Source organism: Delphinus delphis, chromosome 12 (assembly GCF_949987515.2).
Source record: "Delphinus delphis chromosome 12, mDelDel1.2, whole genome shotgun sequence".
Taxonomy (NCBI): domain Eukaryota; kingdom Metazoa; phylum Chordata; class Mammalia; order Artiodactyla; family Delphinidae; genus Delphinus; species Delphinus delphis.
The window spans coordinates 49061911-49088453 of NC_082694.2; the positions used below are offsets into that span (position 1 = coordinate 49061911).

General features: G+C 41.3%; 1 protein-coding gene across 22 annotated transcripts in view; it reads left to right on the forward strand.

The window, feature by feature from the left end:
* Positions 1–26543, forward strand: part of NRXN1 (neurexin 1) — a 1121172-nt gene that overhangs the window by 673630 nt on the left and 420999 nt on the right. For 4 of the 22 annotated variants that reach the window (XM_060026645.1, XM_060026646.1, XM_060026647.1 and 1 more), the window contains exon 1: positions 15861–16294. The exons of the other annotated variants lie outside the window; for them this stretch is intronic. In XM_060026645.1, coding sequence (XP_059882628.1) covers positions 16036–16294 — 259 coding nt within the window. In that variant the 5' untranslated portion in view covers positions 15861–16035. Of the gene's footprint in view, positions 1–15860; positions 16295–26543 lie in introns of those variants that run through there. 22 annotated transcript variants of the gene reach the window in all.

Consider the following 26543-nt stretch of genomic DNA (forward strand, 5'->3'; position numbering starts at 1 on the left):
AGAAATTCAGTAAGTCCAGGGTGAAGTACAACTTTAAACCGTGGTTTCACATGAAAGTGCTGTGCGTAATTGGCAGACTGCCTTTTGAAAGGAACACCTGCTAATGAAATGCAGAACCAGAAAATCATGAGACATTGGCCCTACCCTCATGCGGCTGCAGTCTAGCTGTAGAGATAGTCTGTACACACAGAGAGGAAAAACTATATGGTGGCTAAGCTCATGATAAAATCATGGCTGAAATTGTGGAAGAGGTAGAAATTGAGGACAGTCTTCAATAACTAGAATAAATAAATACCTTTTATCAAGAGATATGTTTATCTTTGCCTGTTAACCATGGCTATTATTCATTTTATACCTTTCTTTTGGTCTTTTATCTGCATTCTCTAATTTGCTCAGTTCGTATGACCTCCTCTGTGTTGTGATTTTAGGATCCTCCCCTACCTCTCCTCCTCTCTGACACTGGGAGACTAAGACCATGATTAGTCTGTGTACTTTTAGGAAACATCAGAGCTCACAGAGATGAGTAGGAAGGAATGCTGGTCACCACTTCTAATAGCAACCCGTGGGAGTTGTGGTTCAGTGGTTGTTTCAGTATCACCTCCTATAGAAATGCCAGTTTGCTTCAGATATGTGAATGTTTGAGACTATAGGGAATGTTGTGGAGGGGAATTATAGTCAGAAATCATACAGAACTTCAAAACCTGGCTACTGTTTCAGATGAAGAGTACCTAAGGTAGTTGTGCATCAATTCTACCAGAATACAGAAGACAGGTAACATCATGCTATTTAAATTTATTTAAGCCTATGTATTTGGAATTGTAGAATTTGTTTAACCTCCTGTAACATCTGCCCAGGTGATTTCTAATTGAGCACAGATAAAACTCTTTATGCTTATTATCAAATAGAGTGCACATAATAAACTTAGCCAGAAGTGGATAATTTGGTTAGTACAGTCTAATTGCAACAGAGTCCAATGGAAAATACATAGAATATACATAATATACAGTAAGTTATTGTATGCATTTGTTTGGTCTATTTCACATCTGCCCTTTTACTCTGTGTCTGCTGTTGCTATGATTAGTTCACCACCCACCTTTTTCTCAGATCATTTTGACCTTGCCCTTCTATACTCTCCAAAGAGGTCTCCTCTCTTCCCTTGTTTTAGACTATTTATTTTTAGGCTTCCAAACTGGTGGCCATAACTTCTCAGTTTCTTAGTGTTAGAATTATTTTATTTGTCTTACATGTGTTATGGTACTTCTCTCCTGCACCCCTTCCTGAAGAGCATGGAATACATTTCCCTGGAGCTAAGGACATATGATTGAAGATATATAAAATAATAAATATGTCTACTTTCCTGTGGATAGTTGCTTAGCTCCTCAAGAAGGTACTTGGGGATGAGTTACTTTCCCAGCCAGGGTAACAGCCATATACATCAGAGGGTAGCCTTTGTGCTTCTCCTCGACAGCTCTTGCGTAAGAACCTACTTTCAGTTTCCTTGGCTGACAATTAGACCTAAAGCTCTCTTTATTATTTCTCACAAGCTCCATTATTTTTTTATCTGAGGACATGTCCACAGGCAAGGTCCCAGGACAGGAGAATAAATCAGAAATTACTTTGTGGAAATGCACATTAGTTCCAAATCCCCTTCTAGTTTCTAGAAGGTTCTTTCTGGAACCTTCAGTTCACATACGTTAGTGCTCAAATCTGCTTCTTTATTAATATATTTCCACCTATCGGCTCTTCCTCTAGCTGCAAAGCCAATAAAGCATACCTATGGCTTTTCTGAGCATCTGGTCATTCTTCTTTTTGTCAATGTATCTTTTAAAACAGGGAAGCCAGCATGTCAAACAATACTCTGTATGTGTCTTATGTAAAGTGCAGAAAAATGAACTGCATACTACAATTCAATTCAGGCAATTTTTCTAACAGTTGTATCAAACTATTGTCTATGATTACATTTTTGTCCAGTGAAAATCTCATGGTACTTTCTTACACTAAAAACTGCAGAATCCGTTCTCTCTCATCCTGTGCTTATGCTATTGATTTTCTCAAACCTACATGCAAGACCTTACATTTATGCATGTTAATTTTTCCTACTTTGAAGCATATGGTAGTCTGATGAAGAGGATGCCCTGCCAGTTGAAAATGTGTTTTATGAGCTCTACAATAACTTGAACAATCTTCACTCCTCTGTGGACCTTCTGGATTCTTCCTAGATAAGTTTTATTTGCATTTGCGTAAATAACATGCATGTACACAGAAGTAAGAACAAAATCCAGCTTTAAATTCTTATCTGGGACTTTGAGGACTGTAGGAAGAACGACCAAGACATTGTTTGGTAGGCGATATAACTGTCAATCTTACGCCACAGTGGTTTTCTGGCTGCCCAAGTCAACAACTTGTTGCTTCTATGCATTTAATTTAATTTAATCATGGTGTGGTGACCAAGAGTTAGGGCAGTTGAAACTCTTCAGTCAGACAGGTAATTGCATGTGTACATCAAAGTTAATAGTGGCCTTCCAGAGTGGTAGGATATTAAATGCAAGGGATGTTTAGATCAATATTTGTTTCTTAAAAACTTCATAAACAGCATCTGCCCAATAGGTGGTAAGCACCTGGTCGATAAGCCTGTCTGAATTGTACACAGTGCTGCTTTGAAACCCTTTGAGTATGAAACTATATTAACTGACGTAAGAATACTTACTCAGCTCCAATTCAACCCCATTGACAGGGCAGTTTCTAAAAGTCACAAGGGACATATCATCCTTTCATGGACTTCAGGAGAGGATTGGGATCAGCCCAGTTCAAGATAAGGAGGCGATAACCTCAAAGACTCCTTTCCTCAACTAGAACCAAGTCCCCAGATGTTTATTTCCGGATGAGCTCAGGGCCTGGTACACATCCTGCTGTAGAGTAGGTACTCAATGAATATTTGTTAGATAAATAAATTATTTGATACTTTAATGAATAACTGGACAAATAAATGTATATCAGCTGTACCTACTCACACTTAGGTATATACCCCAGGAAGATGAGTTTATTATAATAAGCCCACTTCAGAGACCCACCTGATTGAGAGTGTGTCTTTGGCAGGTTCTAATTCCTTATCTCTAGAAAATAGAATGTTCTCTTCCTTGTCCCTGGCATGCTTAGGGAGGACAAAGAGAGAACACTTCCCTTCAGTGCCATAACATTCTTTACTCAAAGGCATTTTCTTCCCGTTCAAGGGCCTTGGATAGCTTTATTTCCCAATTATTATCTTTAATAGGCGCCTGTATTAAAGCAACTGCCTTAACTTTCTAAAATGCATGTGATTCTGGAGGAACCCAAAGCATATCCTGACTCATTAAAATCACAGTTCTGGACAATACGTTACTGACTGTCCTTAAGGATAAATGTCTCCCCCAGAGCCCAAGATTGCTAACTTGCTCACCTAAGTAATCATCCTTCCCAGAAATTAGTTATATATTAGGTATGTATTTAGCTTCCCCAAACTGATAACCTGACTTACATTGCATTAAACAGAAGATCGTTTACGTTTCAAATTTAATAAGAAGCTCAGAGGTAGGTGATGCAAGGCTAGTGTAACTCCAGTAGAAAATGTCAAATATTTAAACTCCTTCTATCCTCTTGCTTCTCCATTCTTAGAGTATGATTTTGACCTCATGGTCTCAGAGTGGGCATCTTCCATACACAGTGATTCTGCATTTTGGACAAGAGGAATAAGGTTTTGTGGCAGAAAGCCTGAAGGGCTTTGTAGAAAACCTTTTCCAAGGACTTCCATTTACATTTCCTCAAAATTAACTGGGTCACAGGGGTACTCTGACTGTAGGGGAGTTTGGGAAGGCAAGTACTTTTAGTGGGGCATATTGCCCTTCTATGTACTTCATCCCTCCCTACCCCAAAAAACAATTTGTTCAATTTGCCGGGAAGAAGGCAAAGTAGATATTGAGTACAAGTTAGAAGTATCCGCTACAACTGCCTTTCTAGGTTGATAGCTTGATCCATTATCTAAGGACTGGGCTGCCCCTAAAAAACTACAGTGACTCAAGTCACCGATTTTTAACATGAATATTGGTATTCCTATATAGTTACCACCCAGTAAGTCATGGGAAACTACTGGATTCTTTAGAGCCAGATCTGTGTCTCATTACAAATCATATAATTTTTATGCTATTTTTTTTTTTAAATCTGGGGAATTGTAACCTATTTTCCATTCTTGACCTGTTAGCAATCCAAGTCTTGATTTTTTTTCTTTAATTCCCAGTCCTGGAAACCCAGTGGATTCAAACTTCACTTGCCCAGCTAACCTGTTTTTAATCATTCTATTACTGGATTGAGGAATTTAAACTGGATGAAAATAATATCATTCATTGCTCCAAATTCTACTTATCTCAGCCATACTGAACAACTCCACACTTCTTCCAAAACTGTTTGATTGTAACAGTCAAATTTTATTCTGCTGGGTTATAGATCTGTACTCTTCTAATTTGGTTTCTGTGTATAGTTCCTTTTTCCCTTTAATTTTCACAGTACAGTAGATTATTCCACCAAAATTAGAAAATACTACTCCAGTTATATATAAAACAAGAAATATGTATATTTGCTCTTAATGTCTCTGTAGGCTATTGAGTTCAAAAATGCCTTAGCATCACTATTTTGACAAAGTGGGAAAAAAAAGGACAATTAAAATAAAAGCTAGAGCTAACCACTAACCAACCACCATACCTCAGGTGTCTGTTAACAGTATGAAGTATGGGATTCTAGGCAAACCGGATAACTGAGGAATAAGTTGAAATAAATTATAAGGTTTTGTCACAACGCTTCTATTTAGCTATGGGGGCTTTTTGTTCTTAGTTATCTGACATAACAATCTTCTGCATAGAAAATGTGCAACTTCCTTAAACGTGACTCATATCAGCAATAAACCTTTAAAAAAAAAGGGCTGTGAAAACAGGCTCATGATTTTCCTTCCCCCCCCCCCGTTTTATACATATAAGTATTATTTGCCTTTATTATTTAAGAGTATGCTTTACTCCTTCTTGAATGTAAATACATTTTAGATTGATTAAGATTTTCACATGATATTCCAGAGCACAGTTTTACGTTACAGATTTTCTCAAATCTGAATGTAGTACTGACTGATGGCAGTGGTTAATATTGTTGTGAACCGAAAAAGGAAAGCAAACATTTCAGCAAAGCTGAAATTTACATAGTTGTCAATTTTCTAATACTAGCAAATGTGAGCTGCTTCAAAATAAAAATCACCTATATTTTGCCTAAAGAAAGAAAAGAAAAAAGCCTCACATTTCAGTTCGAAGTCATCCTTGTTAAGCTAATTATCTTTAGCTGTGTAGCCGTTTAGTTTATTTTTTATTTTTTTTATGCTGTGTGAAGGGTTGCTCAAGGCTGTAAACATAAATGAGGGCTTTTTTATACCTCTTCTATTGATTGGTTGAGAGGGTTTGTGTTTGGGGGTTCTCTTGCAGTTCCTGTAGAGACTATATTTATGTAAATTGAAAAAAATCAGTATTACTTGAAAAAATAACCAAAACTGTGATTTAACAGTACAAAAGAGGGTACTGTCTAATCCCTCCAGTAGGAAATTGCTTTTCTTCATGATCCATTGCTTTCATACTGTTTCTGGCTCCTACTGCTGAAGGAGAAAAGACCCACCTTTACTCTCCTTTGACTGTGTCTGTTTTCTGGCCTCTGAAGTAAATAATATGCTTATGTGGCAGTAAGTAATCATTGAAATGAGTAAATTTCAATAATAATAGTAAAATGCATGACTGATAAGATCTTCAAGTCTCAGTTGGACAACCGTGATTATACCAGAGCAGGAGATAATTTATATGGGAACCTGAAATGAGAAATTAAGAATGTGGCATAGTGTAGCAATGAGGATGTGACTTCTTTGTGGCTCGTCTACATGCTACCGTAAATGTTAGATGGAACGAGATACCACATGATCCCAAACTGATGATTTTCTGAAGTAGGTAGGTGTTTCTGCATGATGCTTTGAATTTTTTCTTTGCCAAATGACAAATCAAAATGTTGCCAATAAGAAAGGATACTGATTGTGTTTGTAGCTGCTCTTCCATTGGCCAGTAAAGTATCCAGTTCTCATCAGAATTTAAGTTGCTGTTTGCTATGCTAGGAGGTAGCATTATTTTAAAGCAAACCACTGTGAATTGGACTAACACACTTCCATTGTCAATATCTGGCTAAATTTCATTAATGAGTGACATTTTACATAGCACAGAAAATTGCACACTATTATATATCTCCATTCTTAAAAATTAGAACAGCAAACCTGGTTTTAATTATTTAAGGATAATGGTAGATGAGACATTTGTTCTGTCCATTTGGATATAAAACATTCCCTTAAGTCTAGAAATGTTTCTTGTATCTCTTTGATTAGGTGCTTAAAGCAATCTGAGGGTAAACTATTTCATTTGAAAATAATATAAAGGCAATTATCAGGTATGCATTTTAAAAATCATCAGATAGGCTTTGTTTTAATACCTATCACATGTTAAATATTGAAGACCACACCATTTTCATTATGCCTAATGAAAACTTCATTAGGAAGACATTAGTAGATTAATTCCACTTGCTGGGTGGTTTATTTTATTTAGAATGCAATAAGGTAAGTTCATTAGTTTGCAGACATAATGTTTTCTCCTGTACCTCAACGCAACTAGGAACAACTCCACAGAGGTCTACAGATCTACTAACACCTGTCAAGATAAACATACAGGTCTCTGGGGGAATCATCACAGCAACAGGACAGAAAACCTGAGGAAAGTAATTCTTCCATGAGAGAAAAAGACAGTTGAAAAAAAACTGATTGATAATTTTTGGAAATGCCTCTCAGAGGTCATATCTTTTTATACGAGTATCAAAAAATATATTCTATCTTTTAAATAAATGTTTTGGAGCATATACTATACATTTTGAAATAAAGATAAATACTCTAAGAGATTTGAACTATATGGAATGATCATTCAATTTGAATTGAGCCACTGGAAGTTTTTCCAAAACCTATAGCTAAGTCTCTCATCCATCCCAGAACAGGTATATTAGATTATAAGTTCTGCTACAGTGATATTATTTGAATGGTTATAGTTAAAATGGTGCCAGTATTTCCATTATAAAACCCTATTTTCAAGGATTTATAAGTTGGCTATAAATGTTTGCTCTGCAATTCAACTTGGCAGCAAGCATCTTTGCTTGGCGGTGTTTTATTTTCCTTTTACATAGTATGGGAAAGAAAGACATCTGTTTATAACCTGAGTAGGAAAATACGACAATGAATTCCCTTATTCTTCATCACCAGTTGTTTAGCATTCGAATCAAAGTTCAGCTTAAATTTGTTATATATTTTAGGCAATGAAAGAGCTAACCAAAAGCCTGCAAGGATAAATTGAAGAGGGGAGGGTGGATTTCTTTTGTTTGTTGGTTTGGGTTATTTTAAATTCCTAAACATGGATATAGATTTAACCACTTCTCCTGACACTTCATACAGCACAAAAATAATATAAATATACTATTACATACCCTGGGCATTTTTTTTTTTTTTTTTTAGGTATTTGTGATAGTCTATACTTGAGAAACTGGAGGAGTTCAGAAAATTTTCCAACAATTTGGTAGAGGAATGAATGGGATAGTAAGAGACCTAGGTAGGAGAAAAGATCATTTTACAGAGGGAATTGCATGGGCAGTGGCAAAAGAAGTGAAAAAATGCAGTGTGTATTTAGGGAAGAGAAGTTCATGTTGCTGGAGCCTAGGATGTTTGTGGGGTAAGTGGCAGAAGTTGAGGTAAAGATAAGACAGGAGAGGCAGGATCGAGACAAATTTTGAACGGCTTAGTATGCCATGGTAAAGAAATGGTTAATATGCCTTTTACTTACCTGGAAAAGGGATCTTTGTAGTGGGATAGTCACACTAACTTCAAAATATCACTCTGACAAAATGTGTAACCTAATATATTTGTCCTGAATTGGATGGGGATTAAATTATAGATCCCAGATAAACCTATTTAGAGATTCAGTTCAAATTGCATGATTAAATTCCTTTCAGTGAATTCAAATGGCAACATATGCTACAGAACATAGATCCATAAAGATAGATTGAATTGGTTTATATGCTGTAAGTGCTCCGGCATTCAGGAAATTGAACTCATGGTATGGGCGTGACGTCTGGTTCTGGATTTGAATATCTGTATTTACTAGGGAATTTGCAAATTATATCTCAGTTTTTATATCACCCTAACTTGCCTTATAGTTGCCCTTCCAACTCTAGTTCCACTTTCAATGATCCCATTTTGCTTTCTTCTTCAGTGGCGTGTATATATGATAGACTGTGCTGGTGAATGCAGGTGACAGATCCCAGGTTGTCAGTTTTTGTCACTGATCTTTCCTGTAGCTGATGCTGGTCAGACTGAAGACCTGATATGCCAGGACCTGAAAGGGACTTTTTTTTTTTCTTTTTTTAAATGGTGCCTGGCTATTTGGATGGCCAGTATTAGGTTTTATATGGAAACAAGCATCCTCACCTGCATACGGCCACGTGGCTGATAAGTTAGTAAGGTCAGATTTGAACCCTAATACGGTGCCTTCAGTCCTGTAGGAGCTCAGTCCTGCCTCTAGCCACTGGCCAGGCTAACTGAAGAAGAGCACACATTCAAAAGATGAGAAGGAGAAGAAAATAGCTTTTTCTAAGTAGAATAAAAGGAATTTATAGTTTCATGTTGTGAAATGAGAACATACAGGTTTATATGCTGGACATCTTGAAGACTTTAAAGAATGCTTTAAAGAAGAGATCTGAGAACAGCACTGCTGTCTATGTTTAGAATACACAGCCAAAGAGGCGAGGTCACTGGTAAGGAGTTTAATTAGAAAGCCCTCCCTGTGTTGGTTAATAAAACCCGTGTTAAAGACGTTGACATTCAGACAGAGCAGTGGTTCTGAAAATCTAGTTCCTCTGGGCCAGCAGTATGAGCATTACCTGGGAACTTGTTAAAAAAAGCAAATTCTCAGGCCCCTCTACAAATCATGGGAATCAAAAGCAAAGCAGTCTATGATTTAAGAAGCTGTTCTAGTGATTCTCGGGCACGCTAAAGTTTGAGGATTTAGAGTAACAGAGAATTGGAGAGGTGGCCGAACTTGACTGAGTGGGAAGAGTCTGAAATAGGGCTAAATTAAAAATCACATTACAGCTCATTATCAGTATGTCTTTAGCAGCTATCTAAAATATGTACCTGTGAGTAAATGACAATAACTTATATTTAGTGCTTAATATATTTTACACAGTGTTATAATCATTTTACAGATGAGAAAATGGGGGCAAGGGTCCATGAAACACAGTGTCACATGAATAATAACTATGGGCTCAGATTCAAACTCACAGTCCGGCACTCGACCTGCATGTTTTCCCTCTACACTATGAACTCATTCACATCAAATGGCATGAACCTAGGGAAGAGTTTGTCAGCAACACAAGTACGTCTAAATAATTATACAAACAATATAAGATGCTAGTGACCAAAAGATAGCATATGATTGGGTGGTACCAAAGCAATGCCCACAACACTTCAAGATGCAGTTAATAATGAAATTTCTATGACCCAGCCTTGGTGCTTAGGCAACAAATTTTATGTAGGATGTCATAAATGAACTTTTTATTAAAAGGGGCAAGAGAAGAGATAGCATAAAACAGGGGTTCGCTGTTAGGAACCGGGCCGCACAGCAGGAGGTGAGTGGCAGGTGAGCGAGTAAAGCTTCACCTGTATTTACAGCCGCTCCCATCGCTCACATTACCGCCTGAGCTCCGCCTCCTGTCAGATGAGCAGCAGCATTAGATTCTCATAGGAGTGCGAACCCTACTGTGAACTGCGCATGTGAGGGATCTATAGGTTGCGTGCTCCTTATGAGAATCTAATGCCTGATGATCTGAGGTGGAGCTGAGGCAATGATGCCAGCGCTGGGGAGCGGCTGCAAATACAGATAATCATTAGCAGAGAGGTTTGACTGCACAGAGACCGTAATAAGTCAATTGCTTGCAGACTCATATCAAAACCCTATCAGTGAGTGGCAACTGACAATTGAGCTGCATCTTACAGAATAGACTGGACATATGCAACACACTTTGGGTGTCACTGTGTCACATCACCCCCAGATGGGATTATCGAGTTGCAGGAAAACAACCTCAGGGCTCCCACTGGTTCTGCACTGTGGTGAGTTGTATAATTATTTCATTATATGTTACAATGTAATAATAATAGAAATAAAGTGCACAATAAATGTAATGCGCTTGAATCATCCCAAAACCATCCCCCCACCCCACCGTCCGTGGAGAAATTGTCTTCCACAAAACAGGTCCCTGGTGCCAAAAAGGTTGGGGACCACTGGCATAAAATACTTCAGTCCTAAACACAACTAACTGTGACTGAATAAATCCATTCGTATTTCAGAAATCAAACTGCAAGCTTTAATTTCTTTTGAGTGAATTGGGCATCATGTTGGCTCATGTTGGGTTCCCGCTACTCTCCCTCAGTGTGGAGGTTCTAGGTAATAGGTACATTGACTGAATTTCCCAGTCTACATCTATGACTGGACAATGGGTGGTAGGAGATAAAAGTTCACTTCCAGTTAAGTAAACGCTTCATAAATAAATCTGACTTTTTGGTAACATTATTACTTCTGTGGGCCTCAGGTTTATCACCCGAAGAGATTGTACTACAAAATCTCCAGGAATGCTTTTAGCCCTGGCATCTGTTCTTTCTTTTCTTTTCTTTCTTTTCCTCCCTCTCTCCCTCCCCCCCTCCTCCATTTCTTCCTCCCCACTCCTTTCCTTCCTCCCTTTCTTTCTTTCTTTCCTTCTTTCTTTTTCTTTCTTTCTTTCTTTCTTTCTTTCTTTCTTTCTTTCTTTCTTTCTTTCTTTCTCTCTCTCTCTTTCTTTCTTTCTTTCTTTCTTTCTTTCTTTCTTTCTTTCTTTCTTTCTTTCTTTCTTTCTTTCTTTCCTTCCTTCTTTCTTTCTTTCTTTCTCTTTCCTTCCTTCCTTCCTCCCCTCCCTTCCTCCCTCACTTCCTTCCTTTCTCTCAGTGTCCTTACTCTTCTGATCTATTCTGATCTTTTCTCAGAACACCTTTAGGGACCTGCAATAACCCAGAAAGGTAATGGGATCAGAGGTTTGTCTTTGCAACTTCACAGACAGCATCCTCTCCTGAGCCTCTCTGTCTTTACTCTCTCTCAATCCCAACTCAGAAATGCAGGTAGATGGATATATGGGGTCTCTTTGCCTTTTCTTGTGCTGACATCAGTAGAAATGCAAAATGCATGACTGACACTCTGCTCGTTTTTAATTTTTAAAAGATTGGTACTGCCTGTAGGTTTTAATATACTTCATCTCTGCCGTTTTATTGTCTACTTTTCTATTTTAAAAGCTTAATACTGAGCTGTAACAATTTCCAATTAAGTTTTAAGAAAAACACGAAAAGGTTGAAAGTGTCTACCTGACAACCATTTTGTTTCTTGAGACAGAAGGGTGATTTTAAGAATATGAAAAAATAGTTTGAAATAACCTGTGCTTTTCCATTTCTGTGTACACTCCCCCTTCTACACACTCTTTTTCTCTTTCTCCTTCCATTCCCTTTCTTTTGTCCCCTCAGCTTTCAAGCCCATCTCCCATTTCTTGCATGGTTGTCTGTTGTAGGCTACCTGCCTTCTCGTTCATTATTAATCATCAGCTATGAATGCATCTAGAATAACTCCCTATGCACAGCTATTAGATTCTCTTGGTGGAGCTCGGTACCCACAGTGGTCAGAGGCAGGGGAGGGTAAACCACTCTTCCAAGCGTTTCCACAGCTCCTAGTGGGTTTAAGATGCAGACCAACTTCTGCTACAGGAACAGACACTTATTAATAAGTAGGAACAAAATCTTACAGCATGTTCTGGAAGCTTGATGAAGTTCCAGCTCTTGGTTCTTTTAGGTACCCCAAAATGTCTTGCAAATAGGTTTTCTTAAAGCAAATATGGCAATATTTCAGTGGCAGCATCCAGATCATCATCTGTCAGAATTAGGTGACTAAGGTTTGTTAGGGATCAATGATAGCACCCACTTCATATGGTTTTGTGATGATTAAATGAGCTCTCAGAGTTGTGCCAGTTATGAATGTATTAGTTCTTATTATTACTAATATTATGACACCATTCCTTATAGTAAAGGGTGAAAGGCCTTATAGATTCATATACTCTATTCAAATAGAAGCAAAGCATGTTTACAAAAAGTTTGGCCAGTCCACATATCTTGAATGTTAATGATTTCACCAAAAAGAACCCACCCCTAACCTCCATTAACCAACTGACAGGCCATTTATGTCACCGATGATAATCGGTTTCCAACATACATTATAATTAATGAACAAAGCCACATCATGATTGGAGATGATGGTAACTCAAGACTTCCAAAAGTTACCTCTGACTTCTGTAATTCTGGCTGAGCTGTTGGAGCATACATTCCTGATGAAAGCAACCAACCTCCTGAGACACAGAACCGCACTAATACACATTCATATCTCATTGTCCATGCTGCAGTCTTTAAGAGTAAATTACAAGCAGCCGAGCACCATGTCTGCTCCAGCCAGTTTTTTACTCACCTGAGAACAATTTGTCAGTGCTGCCTCAGTTTCCTTTATTTTATCTTATTGTTAATAAATTTATTTATTTTTGGCTGCACTGGGTCTTCGTTGCTACGCCTGGGCCTTTCTCAGGTTGCAGCTAGTGGGTGCTACTCTTTGTTGCGGTGCGGGGTCTCATTGCGATGGCTTCTCTTGTTGCGGAGCACAGGCTCTCGGTGCACGGGCTTCAGGAGTTGTGGCTCACGGGCTCTAGAGCGCAGGCTCAGTAGTTGTGGCGCACGGGCTTTGTTGCTCCGCGGCATGTGGGATCTAGCAGGACTAGGGATCGAACCCGTGTCCCCTGAATTGGCAGGCGGATTCTTAACCACTGTGCCACCAGGGAAGTCCCCTCAGTTTCCTTAGATAATACACTTCCAGCCAAAGAACTGACCAGCTGAAGAGACATGGAGAGTAAGTGCAAGCTTTATTTGCTTCATACAGATTAGGCATGAGTCTGCTCACAGGACTTTTCTCCACTCTCTAGACAGAGAATTTGCTCCTTGTTCCACCATAACAGCCATTTATAACAAATATTGCAGCATCAGTATCACAGAATCCACCCAAGAAACTCCTAGGTACTGCAAAGGTGCCTTAGACACCTGCCTGAAAACACGACAGCTAGGGCTTCCCTAGCTGTCTAATGAATTAAAATCTACTAATGAATTAAAATCCACATGCTAGAAAATAACAAAATGAGGAGGAAGTGGCCTGGGGATAAGGACGGGAACAGCCCACAGTGGCAAGTGCAGGATTTGCGTTCTGTTGGTCTTTGAGCAGTTGTGGGAGGGAGACAAGGCGTCTTTAAGTAGATAAAAGCACCTTCTCTAGCATGCCTAAGCTGTCTCAATTAGGGAACTACTGAAGTATTAAATTTTTAGTAGAATAACATAAACTTTTGCCAAGGATGTGAGGTGTTGGATTGCTACAAATTTGGTTTGGTGGCCCTTGGACACTGGTAACATAGTGACCATCAGAGTCCCAGGTTGACTCTCTGAATGAACTAGGAAGCAATATGTAAGTCTAAATGACCACTTTGGTGAGTGGCTGGTTTGTATCAAATCCTTCTAGAACTACTTTTTCAGGACATGACTTTGTATTTGTTGATATAAAGGATTATATAGACAGGAGCCTGTGAGAAGTAGTACCTAGTCAGAGTTGTTCTCCTTTGTCTTTAAGTAGGAGTAAAAACAAAAAATGTCCAGCCACTAGTCAGGTCATAGTATCATCTTTTAGAAATCAGGGAACTGTTTTAATCACAGTTCCAAATCCCGTGTGCTAGCCTCCAGTGACTGTGGTCCTCCTTGCTAAGTCTACTTGCCGTGCTAGACTTTTACTCTTAGTTGTGTGTTGGCTTTGCTGGTCTTTTTCCAGGACACGTGGCTTTCAGTTAAATATTCTTCATTTCGGGGCTTCCCTGGTGGCGCAGTGGTTGAGGGTCCGCCTGCCGATGCAGGGGATGCAGGTTCGCGCCCCGGTCCGGGAAGATCCCACATGCCGCGGAGCGGCTGGGCCCCTGAGCCATGGCCGCTGAGCCTGCGCATCCGGAGCCTGTGCTCCGCAACGGGAGAGGCCATAACAGTGAGAGCCCCGCGTACCGCAAAAAAAAAAAAAAAAAAAAAAAAAAAAAATATATATATATATATATATATATATATATATATATATTTTTTTTTTCCTTCATTTCACCGGTAGAATATAATGTCCCCTCTTCTTTGGGGGCACTAGATTTAAATTTCCTGATGTTATTTTCCTTATGAAACATGGTAAGAGAAAGGCAGAACTCCACCCTTATAAGACATCATCATAGCTGGGCTTCTATAGAGATCTTGGGGGTTCTTAAAGATTCCTAAAATGTTTGACCAAAACACAAGCAGTCTCATTCATCCTGTTTCTGTCTTCTGCTGTCCTTTTTCTCACCTGTCTCATTTTTTTCTTTTTTTTCCTCTTTCTGTCTTTTCCTCAGCTGCCAAATTCACTCATTCTTTTTCTTGTGTATTTTGATTCCCTGCACTTCTACTGGCTTATGTGAGAGATGATACTGTAGTGGGAACGAGGGCTCTTTGTTATGAGTAATCTGTGTAATTAACAGATCATCAAAACTGATGCTTGAGTAGATGGTGTCAAGCCATATTTAGCAGATTGGGTTTGAACACCTGGCAGAACAAGTTTGGTCCAATAAAAAGAGCGGAACTCTTTCCCTTTTAAGAGCTCTCAAGACACTGGTTACATCTAAACCATAGGGGTAGGGGAAGGGTGCCGTTTGCCGTTGTAATTCAAACGGAGGGATCACCTGGCAGAGGAGGGAGCGTTGCTTTTTTAGGTGTTCCCCGCATCGCTGTACACGTGTCCCTTTGATGTGTGGAGAATGCTTGAGAGAGGCAAAGCAGGGCGATTTCTGTGGGAAGCTAGACCAGCCTCCCTCGTTACATAGGCTCGTCCTCTGCATTGCATCCGAGCTTCAGTGATTTGCTGTTTGGAGACTGCAGATTTGCATAGAGCCCCTCGCTTCGCCAGCGTGTGTGGTTCTTCTTTTCTTTTCTTTTCTTTTTTTCTTTTTCCTTTTCTTCCCCCCCCCCCCCTCCTTTGTGTGCTTCTGCTTTTCCCCAGCTCTTTTTCCCCCGTTCGATCCCCGCTTCCTTCATAAGGGTGGCACTCTTCCCTCTGAACCCCTCGCCGGGCGTAAGTGTCAGGAGGCGGCAGACGCGGAGATTGCCTCGGGAGCAGGCGATGCGCGCCGCTGCTCCGCGCGCTGCCCGGGGGAGGCTGGCGCGAGCGGGCGAGCCGGCCCGGGCTGAATGGAGGGACGGGGCGCCTCGAGTCCATGGGGTCTGCTTCTCCGTTGAAAGGAGGTTGGGCCGGCGAAGTGGCCTCCCCAGTCCCCCCACACAATGCTAAATGGATTTACCTAGTGGATTCGCGGTGGATGGCTGTCATGTAGAAGTGAGGACCCTCCGGGAGGAGCTTTAAACCATTTCCCCGCTCCCCACCCCCCGGCACGCACTCTCGCCCGAAACTCTTTGGGAGTATCTCTCGAGAACCTGGAGCCCCGGAAATCTGGGAGCAGCCGCCCGCTCCGTGCTTGCTCTTCCCCGGGGCTGCCTTTTCGGACAAGCCCCCATCAGCTGCTTTCACCTCGGCTATGTTTCGGATTCTTTGGGGTGCGAGGCACGGCGGACTCCAGGACCCCGAGAAGACTGTCCGAACGAGGGAGAGGATGGGTGCCCTGACGCGGTGAGGCGGCCAGCCCGCAGCCCACCCTGAGCCGCCCGCTGCTCCCCGGCGCCCTCTCCCCTCACCGCGCCCCAAACTTTGCCTCCCGCGGCGGTTGCCCCTCGGCGGGCGCCCAGCCATGTACCAGAGGATGCTCCGGTGCGGCGCCGAGCTGGGCTCGCCCGGGGGCGGCGGCGGCGGCAGTGGCGGCGGCGGCGCAGGGGGGCGCCTCGCCCTGCTCTGGATAGTCCCGCTCACCCTCAGCGGCCTCCTAGGAATGGCATGGGGGGCGTCCAGTTTGGGAGCGCACCACATCCACCATTTCCATGGCAGCAGCAAGCATCATTCAGTGCCTATTGCAATCTACAGGTCACCGGCATCCTTGCGAGGTGGACACGGTGGGTCTGCGATGCCAAGTTCTCGCGGGTTTTACTCCCTCGCGCCCCTCTTTCGACCCTGCGCTCGCTTCTCGGCCCTTAGGGCTCGGAGAAATGGGAGCGCGAGAAAGGGATGTGCATTTGGGTGTGTTGGGTGGGAGCCACTTATCTCTTTGAAGACAATAGAAAGGGGCTGGAGGAAGGCGTCGTGGGTGTTTGCGGTGAGGGGTGGGAGGGGCGTTCCTTGTCAGGGTGCCGGGAGTGAGACGTGGGCACCTATTAAAAGACCATCCTGGGCCCCGCGGGAAGGGGGCGTTTCTAGCGAGAAGGTCACTCGGCGTGGCCGAATGGGGAGCCGGGCTCAGCCCAGGGGCCTGAGCTCCTGAGAGAGGAGGGCTCTGCCGAACCTTTTGTCTGTGCTCTGTGTGCTGCCCCACCTCCTGCCCATTTTCCCTGGTCTGGGAGAGGGAGAGGTTCCAGCCCGCACGTTCCTCCAAGGAGTGCTCAGACTGCAGTGACGGTGAAGTGGCAGGTCCCGGGACTCACGAAACTGGAGGCTAATTCCATTTTCCCCCACCTCTTCCCCTAACTGGAGAAAGTAGGAGGGTGATGGAAGCACCCTCTCTAGTGCCTGCCAACTCCTACCCAGTTTAGAGGGGACCTCTGAACACCATCCCCTTTCCCTCATCCCACACACTTACTTCTTTTTGGATCATATCTGAAGGCTGCTGGGATAAGGGAAGTCCTGCTTCCTCCGTCCTCAGAGTATAGTGCTTCCCAAGGAGGGCAGGTGGGGCAATGCTGGCTGGTCTAAGCCAGGAGGTCTGCCTGAAGGAGGAGAAGTTAAAGCAGAGAGAAGCTGTTCTCCTCACCGGGAATTCCTTTGTAAAGAGCAGAGTGTGGAGACAAGCCTTGGTTGGCAGGTTTCTTCTCCAGAATGACCAGCAGTGTAAGGCCAGGTTCCTGGCATCTTCAGATAAATGCCTATTTCAGATTCCCTGAATTGCCAATAAATAAAACATCAACTGTTTTTTGTGAGTCTTCCCCCACTCCCAATTCTTCTTCTTTCCCAGTGTAAAATCTGCTGCTTTAAAAAGCAGGGTGAAAGTTATGGACACTCTGTTTTTTACATCTCTTTCCCCCTCTTTTGCTTGTGGGGCCCCTTTCCCTTTCAGACTTGGTTCCTCTCTGGATCCTTTGCCCGTCTCCCTAGGTAATTCCTCTCCCCCAGCAGCTGCTAGTTATACTGGGATGGCCCCCTTCCCCAGGGACTGGCTTCCTACCTGGGGACAGTTCTGGTTAAATGTGAGAGGTTAGAACCTGACCCAACTGAAGAGAACAGATCCCCTGGGCACCTCCTTTGGGAGTGGCCCAGGCACACCTCACAGTGGGCCCAGGAATCCCTTCCTTTCCTTCTCCCAGTTCCCTCTCAAGGACTGTCTCCAGTTAAGCGTGCCTAGGCTGGAGACATGAGTGAAGCCTCCAAAGGGGGCTTTTATGGAAAAAGTGACAGAAAGGATAGATCCCTCGGAAACAGCAAGGAGTTGCTGTTGCTCTCCCCACTCGCTCACAGTATTCTGGGAGCTTATTGCTCCCTTTCCCGGGTGCAGTTCTCACCCCACTGCCTGGCCTTTTTGCAAAATTATGTGAGTTCTGGGGGAGGGAGGCGAGCCTGGACACATGAGGGGCAGACAGAGCGTGGGTGCGGTGAGCCAGATGGGGGTAGGCAAGGGGGTTGGGCGCTTAATTATACCAGTGGGAAGCACTTGGCTAATCTCATATGCATATTAACTTCTCCTTTTCTGTGGCTCTGCCTATCTCCGGAGGGATATGGCTGAAAAGGGAGAGTGCCTGGGGGCCGTGGGGAGAGGAGAAGACCAAGGGAACCCTGCCACAGAGAGGACACCTGTCCTCTCACCTCTGTAGCTTCTACCCCAGTCAGGCCCCCGTCTGCTGGTCTCTACAAACATTTCCTTCCCTCCAGGATATAGTGATTGCCTCCGTATATGAATGAAGAAGCAGGCATATCTGTCGCTGGGAAAGAGAAAGGATAGATGGTTAGTGGAGGAAAGGGTATGTGAGCAGCGGTTGTGATTATTCTTTTGGGTCGGAAAACTTTCTCTTTCCTTTGAAGGTTCCATAGTATGGTCGTGTTTGTTACTTTTTGAAACTCTCCCCACCCTGCTCACACACATGTTTGGAGGAAGCTTTCTGATTCTTTCTCCCCGCTTTTTTTTTTTTTTTTTAATCAGAGTAGCAAACTTACCTGTCAGTAGCCAACCTCTGCCGAATAAAAGCCGGTGTGAATTTTTCACACTTCATCTCTTGCCTCCCTTGAAAATAGGGAAAAAACTCTGGCTAGAGAACAACCCAAGAACATTAAAGATGAAATAAGCCTCTGAGGGTGGGGGATGGAGAGATGGGAGTGAGGTGGGGATGCAGAGGGGCTGAAAGCGGGGCAGGCAGGGTGATGGCTTAAAAGAAACCTAATAAGAAAGGTGATGGTGAATTTGTTGGGTCAATAAACTCCTTGAATATTCAGCTAATTAGACAAAGGGTCCACAAGGAAATAATCTTTGAGCCTAGTAGATGAGGGTGAAGGGAAACCACAAAGGTGAATAATGACAACATGATAAATTCCTGGCTGAAAATCAAGGCAGGTGTAAATGAGGTTTGGTTAAAAATGTGAGACTATGGCAAATATACATATGTAGATGAACACACGAGCTACCCTGTTTGCTTATAGTAGGATTTCTTGGAGTCATAAGACATTTTTCTCATAATAGGGAAAGAATATATGTGCTTGAATGTGTAAAAGAAAAATCATGTGTGGTGTATTTTATGGAACAAAATTTAGCTTATCCTCTATGTTTTGAAAACTGCTGGGTTGACTATCCAGGTCCATTCTTCTTCATTTTCTCATCATGCCATGCTTCATTTGCACTATTATGAGGTGTCACTTACAAGGATTGCAGGGTGCTGAAAGCACTCATGGCTACCCTGAGCATCTTTGTGCAAGCTGACCCAGTTGCAGAGATTATGATGAGGATTTTTTTTTAATGCATATGAGAAGCAGGTTCTGAGATCACTGCAAGATCCCATTTTATTTTGCATGTACTTAAAAATATAAAGGTTGAAAATACCTCTATAGAAAAATTGAATTTTCCTAGTCAAGTACATGGAGAACTGTGTGACTGTAAATGATAAAAAGCAAGCCTGCTTGTAATTAAGACTGCTACTTAAAGCCAGCAAGAGTTCAGAATGAAGCAGTGTGTTCAGTTGGTATTGCTTTAGAGATGTACCGTATGTGCCAAACACAGAATGATGTCAGTGCAATGCTCAGGTTTCCATCTCTGCTCCTGGCTTTCCTAAGTACCTCTGCATACTTTCAAGAATTAGCTTAGAGCCTCTCAATAATTTCAGGACATAGAGGAAGGAGAAAACCATCATAGGAATGAGCACACCAGTGCCAGCCGTTCTCCTCCCACAAATTTGAGCTCCAGAAATTATACTGCCTTGATTAGCTTTTACTATTAAAGGGCAAAGGGGCTTTCCCAGAAGGAAATGTTAACAGATTTTAAAAGTGTGGTTTATAATTGAGGTAGCCCAATGCCGTTCTATGAGGAGAATAATTGTATCTTAAATTTATAATGTTTCTCTTTCTGAGGCACTTTCACACACATACTAAACTTCTAAAAGGAGTGGGGGCTTTTGGAGGGAATTCGAATATCCTTTTTCTTGTAGGGTGAGGCACACCGCAGAGGCACCAAACAATGGAACCAAATCTCTGGTCGGAGTCAAAGAGGAATTACTGATGGAATCAGCTCTGCATGGCCCTTAGCCCAGAGCAGTTCCATGAGCTCAGAGGTTTTGAAACTTGAACTGAGAGGGTCCTCCATGTGCTTTAATGGTTGATCTCTTGGAGTAGAAATCATTACAAGGACCAGGGCCTCACATTTTGCTTGCAGTGTGTATTAACAATAGTGAATCCTGTGAGAGAGGCTGATGGCATCTGCCTGGTGTCCCATGGATCACTTCATTGATTCTGAGGAGGTTTTTGTTTTTCTTTTGTTTTTCTCACAAGCAGGAGGTTGCTGTTTGATAGAGTGATCCCTTTGCTCTTTTGTCTAGTATCCAAGAGAGTTAGCAACACCTTTCAAAATATACTTGACTTTACTGTGTTAAAGAAAAATTTAGCTTTTCTGGTAATTAATTCATATGTGTTACCCAGAACATTTTTGGCTATGAATATACTGCTGAAGTAGATATTCCTACCACACACTTCTTCCTTACTTCGGCTTATTGGACAAAAATGTGCATCACTGCAATGATTTTTTTTTTTAATTAATTAATTTGTTTTTATTTTTGGCTGTGTTGGGTCTTCGTTGCTGCGCACGGGCTTTCTCTAGTTGCGGTGAGCGGGGGCTACTCTTCCTTGCGGTGTGCGGGCTTCTCAGTGTTGTGGCTTCTCTTGTTGTGGAGCATGGGCTCTAGGCATGCGGGCTCAGTAGCTGTGGCTCGCAGGCTATAGAGCGTAGGCTCAGCAGTTGTGGCGCACGGGCTTAGTTGCTCCGTGGCATGTGACATCTTCCAGGGCCAGGGATCGAACCCGTGTCCCCTGAATTGGCAGGCGGATTCTTAACCACTGTGCCACCAGGGAAGCCCTGCAATGATATTTTAGACAAGATGGTCAGCTAATATTCCTGGAAGAATCTTTGAATTAATTATGGTCCAAGTAATCCAAGACTCTAAGGTCTTGGTTGCCCTCAACTTTAATATATTGATTTCTTAGATTGTGCATTCATTCATTTGGTAAAATATATGATATTATAATATGTGCATGTTTTTGTGTTTGTGCACCAGGTACCATGAAAGGTCAGGTAATAAGGGGGATAATGGGAGCAGAGGTGAGAGAGGAGGAGCTAATATACCCAAGCACGACCATCAAAAGTGTTTGCAATTTAGTTCCCAAAATACAAGCTATTGTTAGAAAGAGTTAATCTTTTTTTTTAATAAATTTATTTATTTATGTATTTATTTTTGGCTGCATTGGGTCTTCGTTGCTGCTTGCGGGCTTTCTCTTGTTGCGGTGAGCGGGGGCTACTCTTTGTTTTGGTGCGTAGGCTTCTTCTGTTGCAGGGCACAGGCACTAGGTGCGCGGGCTTCAGTAGTTGTGGCGCACAGGCTTAGTTGCTCCGTGGCCCAGGGCTTGAACCCGTGCCCCCTTCATTGGCAGGCGGATTCTTAACCACTGCGCCACCAGGGAAGTCTCAGAAAGAGTTAATCTTTAAACAAACAAACAGACAAAACCTGCCCTTTGAAAAAGAGTAGCCTCTGAGCATAAATACAAAAACCATAAAGTTTATATATGTGTAGGAGTCATCTGGGACTCAACAGGAAATGATCTGATAAAAACATCAACATAGTGAGTTTCAGCTACATCACTTTGTATTATCCTTTAATATTAATGTTCTAGAAAGAGCTCCCTGCACAATTGCTTTCCACCAAGTTGCTGCATATATTTCCTCTAACAAAACATAGAGGACTTCCCTGGTGATGCAGTAGCACCCATGGTACCTGGTGCACAATAAACATGGGAATGCTAACATATCTTCAAAATCCTGATTTCAATTCTTTTGGATAAATACATAGAAATGGGGTTGCTGGATCAAATGGCAGTTCTATTTTTAATTTTTTGAGGAACTTCCATACTGTTTTCCACAGTGGCTGCACCATTTTGCATTCCTACTCATAGTGTATAAGGGTTCCAGTTTCACTTCTTTGTCAAAACTTGTCTTTTGATAATAGCCATACTAATAGGTGTGAGGTGATATCTCATCATGATTTTGATTGAATATGTAAATAAAGTGTGGAATATACATACAAGGGAATATTATTCAACCTTAAAAAAGAAGGATATTCTGTAGTATGTGATATACATGGATGAACTCTGAGGACATCATGCTGAGTGAAATGAGCCAGTCACAGAAAGACAGATACTGCATGATTCCACTTATATGAGGTACCTAGAGTCATCAAATTCATAGAATTAGAGGGTGGAATGGTGGTTGCCAGGGGCTGGAGAAAAGAAGAAATGGGGAGTTGCTAATCAACAGGCATAAAGTGTCAATGATACCAGATGAGTAAGTTCTACAGACCTGCTGTACAACATTGTGACTAAAATCAACAGTACTGTATTGTACGCTTAAAATTTTGCTAAGAGGGTAGATCTCATGTTAGGTGTTCTGACCATGATAAAATACAATTTTAAAAAATTAGAAGAGATTTCAGAGAGAAGACACATCTAGTGGGAAAAAAACAGACCTTGAAATCAGGAGACCCGAGTTCTAGTTCTGATTCAACCAGCAATTAACTGTGTGACGTCTGGAATTCAGTTACAGCTTTGAACATCAGTTCTCTCCTAGCTCTAAGGTGTGAGGAGCACAGTCCTCTCATTTTAGAGATTTGAAAGCAGAACGCTAAGTAATGTGAGTGAACTGGACTCATAGAGTCACAGCAAATTAGTAGCAGGGTTGGAAGTAGAGCTCATATCTTCTAAGCCATCTTCCTCCTTGTTTAGAATACTCTTCCTGGAAGCCTGTGCTCCAGCAGTGAGGAGGGGCTACACTAGTTTATCCACAGTTTTTTCTGAACTCTGTATAACCTAAGGCGGTTCTTTTTAGGTGATTAACTAGGATTAGAACCTTGGTCTTTGAGAAGAGAATATAGCAAAACTAAGTTCCTGTAGAGAAAACCGTCTTTGCACAGTCAGGCAGTGCCTCATTTACACTCCATTGTGTGCCTCTTTTTAATAAAAAACACAATTGTTTTTTGAGGTGTTAAGGATCTTAATAGTAATGTTGAGCATGACTTTTTATATTTTTTGTCACTCATATGCTTTTTTTTTTTTTAATTGGACAAGATCCTTTCCAACTTTGAGTTCTAAGATTCCTTTGGCAATAAGGATCTCTTAAAATCCTTATACTCTTGTCTTTTCCCAGAGCTTTATTGATTCTAAACATACTGTAATTGGAGATATTTTTGCAAAGATTTTATATAGGTCCCTTAAGCCATCCATTTGTCCTCATCGTTAGGTGCACAGGAACCATGGTATGGGGGTCAGGCTCAGGGTACTTGCCTGGTATTTGCTTTTCAGCTGAGGTCCTAAGGAATGTCTCTTTGAAAAGCACCTGCTTCCTGTAACTTGTTCTTTTTGCCTAGTCCTTTTTGGGCTGTGTAGGGTGAAGAGTATTTCTCCACACAGAAATTGGTAATACCTTTTAAAATATTCCATTCTCTCACAAAATGCAAGCGTGTTTTCAGTGTTGATCATATAACAATGAATTCCCTCAAGCTTTTGACAGAACTTAGCAAAAACAGCTATATTTTGAGAATATATTTCCACAGAGCCCTCGTGTGAAGTGTCTCACTTAATCATCATCATAACTCTGGCCGGGCTTATGATCACCATTTTGCTGACAAGGAAACAGATTTAGAGAGGCGATGATTCTGCCAGGGTCACTTAATTAATAAGTAGCTGCAGTACTTTTGCTTTCTCACTCCAATATGTTAAGAGGCAGGGTTTTGAAAGGAATACTCCATTCGAATTTAGAAAATCTAAGTTCTCTCCCACTGTCATCACTTTCCAATTCACTACTCCAAAAAAAACAACAAAAAAATTGTTTGTTCATTAAGAATAAGATTAGCCAAAAAAAGGTAGCTAACCCATATATTTATTAAGAATTTCAGGTGAACATGGATATGAAATTTATGTCTCCATTCTAGTGGAAGAAATTTTAGTTAATATTACATTATGATATTTAACTGAAAAGTAGCAGTAAGGTGGGGATGGATTAAAAAATGAGAGTCATTATCAAATTCAACTTAAAGCATCAAACTCAGGCAGTGGTAAATAATGTAATTAGTCAAAAATAATTATAGTAAAATACTTTATGACTAAACAATGATGATTCCTGGACAGACTTCCTCTTAATCACCAAGTATACAAGCCGCTAAGAAGAACCTGCTGTGTCTATTGTATGAACTTAATATCTGTGGGGTCTGTGAACTGGAACTGAGGTAGAAAGGTGTTTCTCCAGTTTGCAGTCAGAATACTTGGTTATGTACATATTAGGTTTTACATGAAGCTTCTATGAATCTCGTAGACATTTTCATTGTGAAATTCAAAATATTAGACTCTTTTGGCTATAGGATCTCCAGTTTAAATGTATTATGTAATGTGACCCACAGTTTTTAAAAGCAAGGTTATGCTCTTTATTCTATATTCATGTACATATTTGGTGATTTTTTTTCCCATGTAACTAAATTGATGAAAAAACATGATATATCTATGAAAATGATCAGTGAGAAAGAAACAGAACTTTTAAGTAAATGGTAAGGGAGTGATTTTTAATGTGCAGTGGAATACAAGGCAGAGACATTTATTGACTTGGACATCACTTCTGCACAGTTGTTTTGATTATCTGAGTTGCCATTGGACTAACATTGGTACATGTAATTATTTATATGGTTCAGCCTGTCTTGGCTATTAGTTACCATCTGGTCATCATGACTACAGGACTCAAAGCTGTTAAAGAAAGAGAAGTGGTATTTTTGATGCTTCTTAAAGCTGAGATGATTTCGGATTCTGAAATCTCTAATTTTACATTAAGGTTGAATTATATAGGGCTTCCCTGGTGGCGCAGTGGTTGAGAGCCCGCCTGCCAATGCAGGATACATCGGTTCGTGCCCCGGTCTGGGAAGATCCCACATGCCGCGGAGCGGCTGGGCCCATGAGCCATGGCCGCTGAGCCTGCACGTCCGGAGCTTGTGCTCTGCAACGGGAGAGGCCACAGCAGTGAGAGGCCCGCGTACCGCAAAAAAAAAAAAAAAAAAAGATTGAATTATCTAAAGTGTGGATAGTTCCACAGCATAAAGCACATTGCTATGAGTGACTGTGATGCTGTTTTAAAAAAATACATTTAGGGCAAATATGGAAGCTCACTGTTGTGGTACTCATATACTATGCAATTAACACTTTGGGCAAAGCAGCAGGACGTTTTAAAGAGGTGGTTTTCCTGATGAGCTTCTCTTTCAAATTTTTCAAGATAAATGCTCTAGTTCATATCTATGTCATTTTATATGTAGTTATACTTTTCAATTATCAGTTATATAACATGCTAGTACAGAGAAATAATACTGAAGCATGATTAGTTTAAATACCTCTGGGAATTTTTGCCTGGACGGTATATTATAGAAATTAAACTTTATTTTGCAGAATATTATTGAGTAGTCTACTTATTTTATATTTCATATTGATTTCTGAAAATCTTGCCGTTTTAGACTATTTGAGCCTATATTCTCATTGTAAATTGATTATTCTCTACATCTTTCCAAAGTTGAAATAACAAAACAGTTCTCAGCACTCTAAGCTACACTTCATTGAAGACCTCACTTAACATTTCCAAAATTGCAGTGTGCTGTTTCAGTCACTTTTCATGTCTACTGTCAAAGTATTAACATATGCTGGAATAAGATTAATAATAAATGAATCTCTGTCAGCAAAGTGGTTAATTGGACATGTTGTTGTATATGCAAATAATGTATTTGGTTTCTCCACTCATTCTTTTCCTTGGGACTTGTCCTAAATGAGATAATAGAGTTGTTGATGCTTCTGTTGACAATTTTTCATACAGTTATCAAAAGTAGAACACTGCTGATGAGTTTCTGATAAATATCTTTATACAAAAGCCTTGTGCTTTAGTAGATAAACAATGTATTGATTATCTGGGTGCCTTTTTTTTTTTTTTTTTTTTTTGCGGTACGCGGGCCTCTCACTGTTGTGGCCTCTCCCGTTGCAGAGCACAGGCTCTGGATGCGCAGGCTCAGCGGCCATGGCTCATGGGCCCAGCCGCTCCGCGGCATGTGGGATCTTCCCGGACCAGGGCATGAACCCGCATCCCCTGCATCGGCAGGTGGACTCTCAACCATTGCGCCACCAGGGAAACGCTCTGGGTGCCTTTTTAATGACTAAAATATATAACAACAGTCTATTTGTACTTGCCAGTAATAAAACGTTTGCCTCAGTAATCTTATTTTTAAACGTAACACTTTTTGTCTTTTTCTTTTTAATACAATAAATAAAAGTTTTAATTATCATTACCCAAGAAATTAGTTTAACTCTTGGCTTATAGCAAGGAAGTGACTTAAATATTGCAGGGGTATTTCACTATCTCAATTCTCCCCAGTAAAAAGGCTGTGCAGAGAAAGA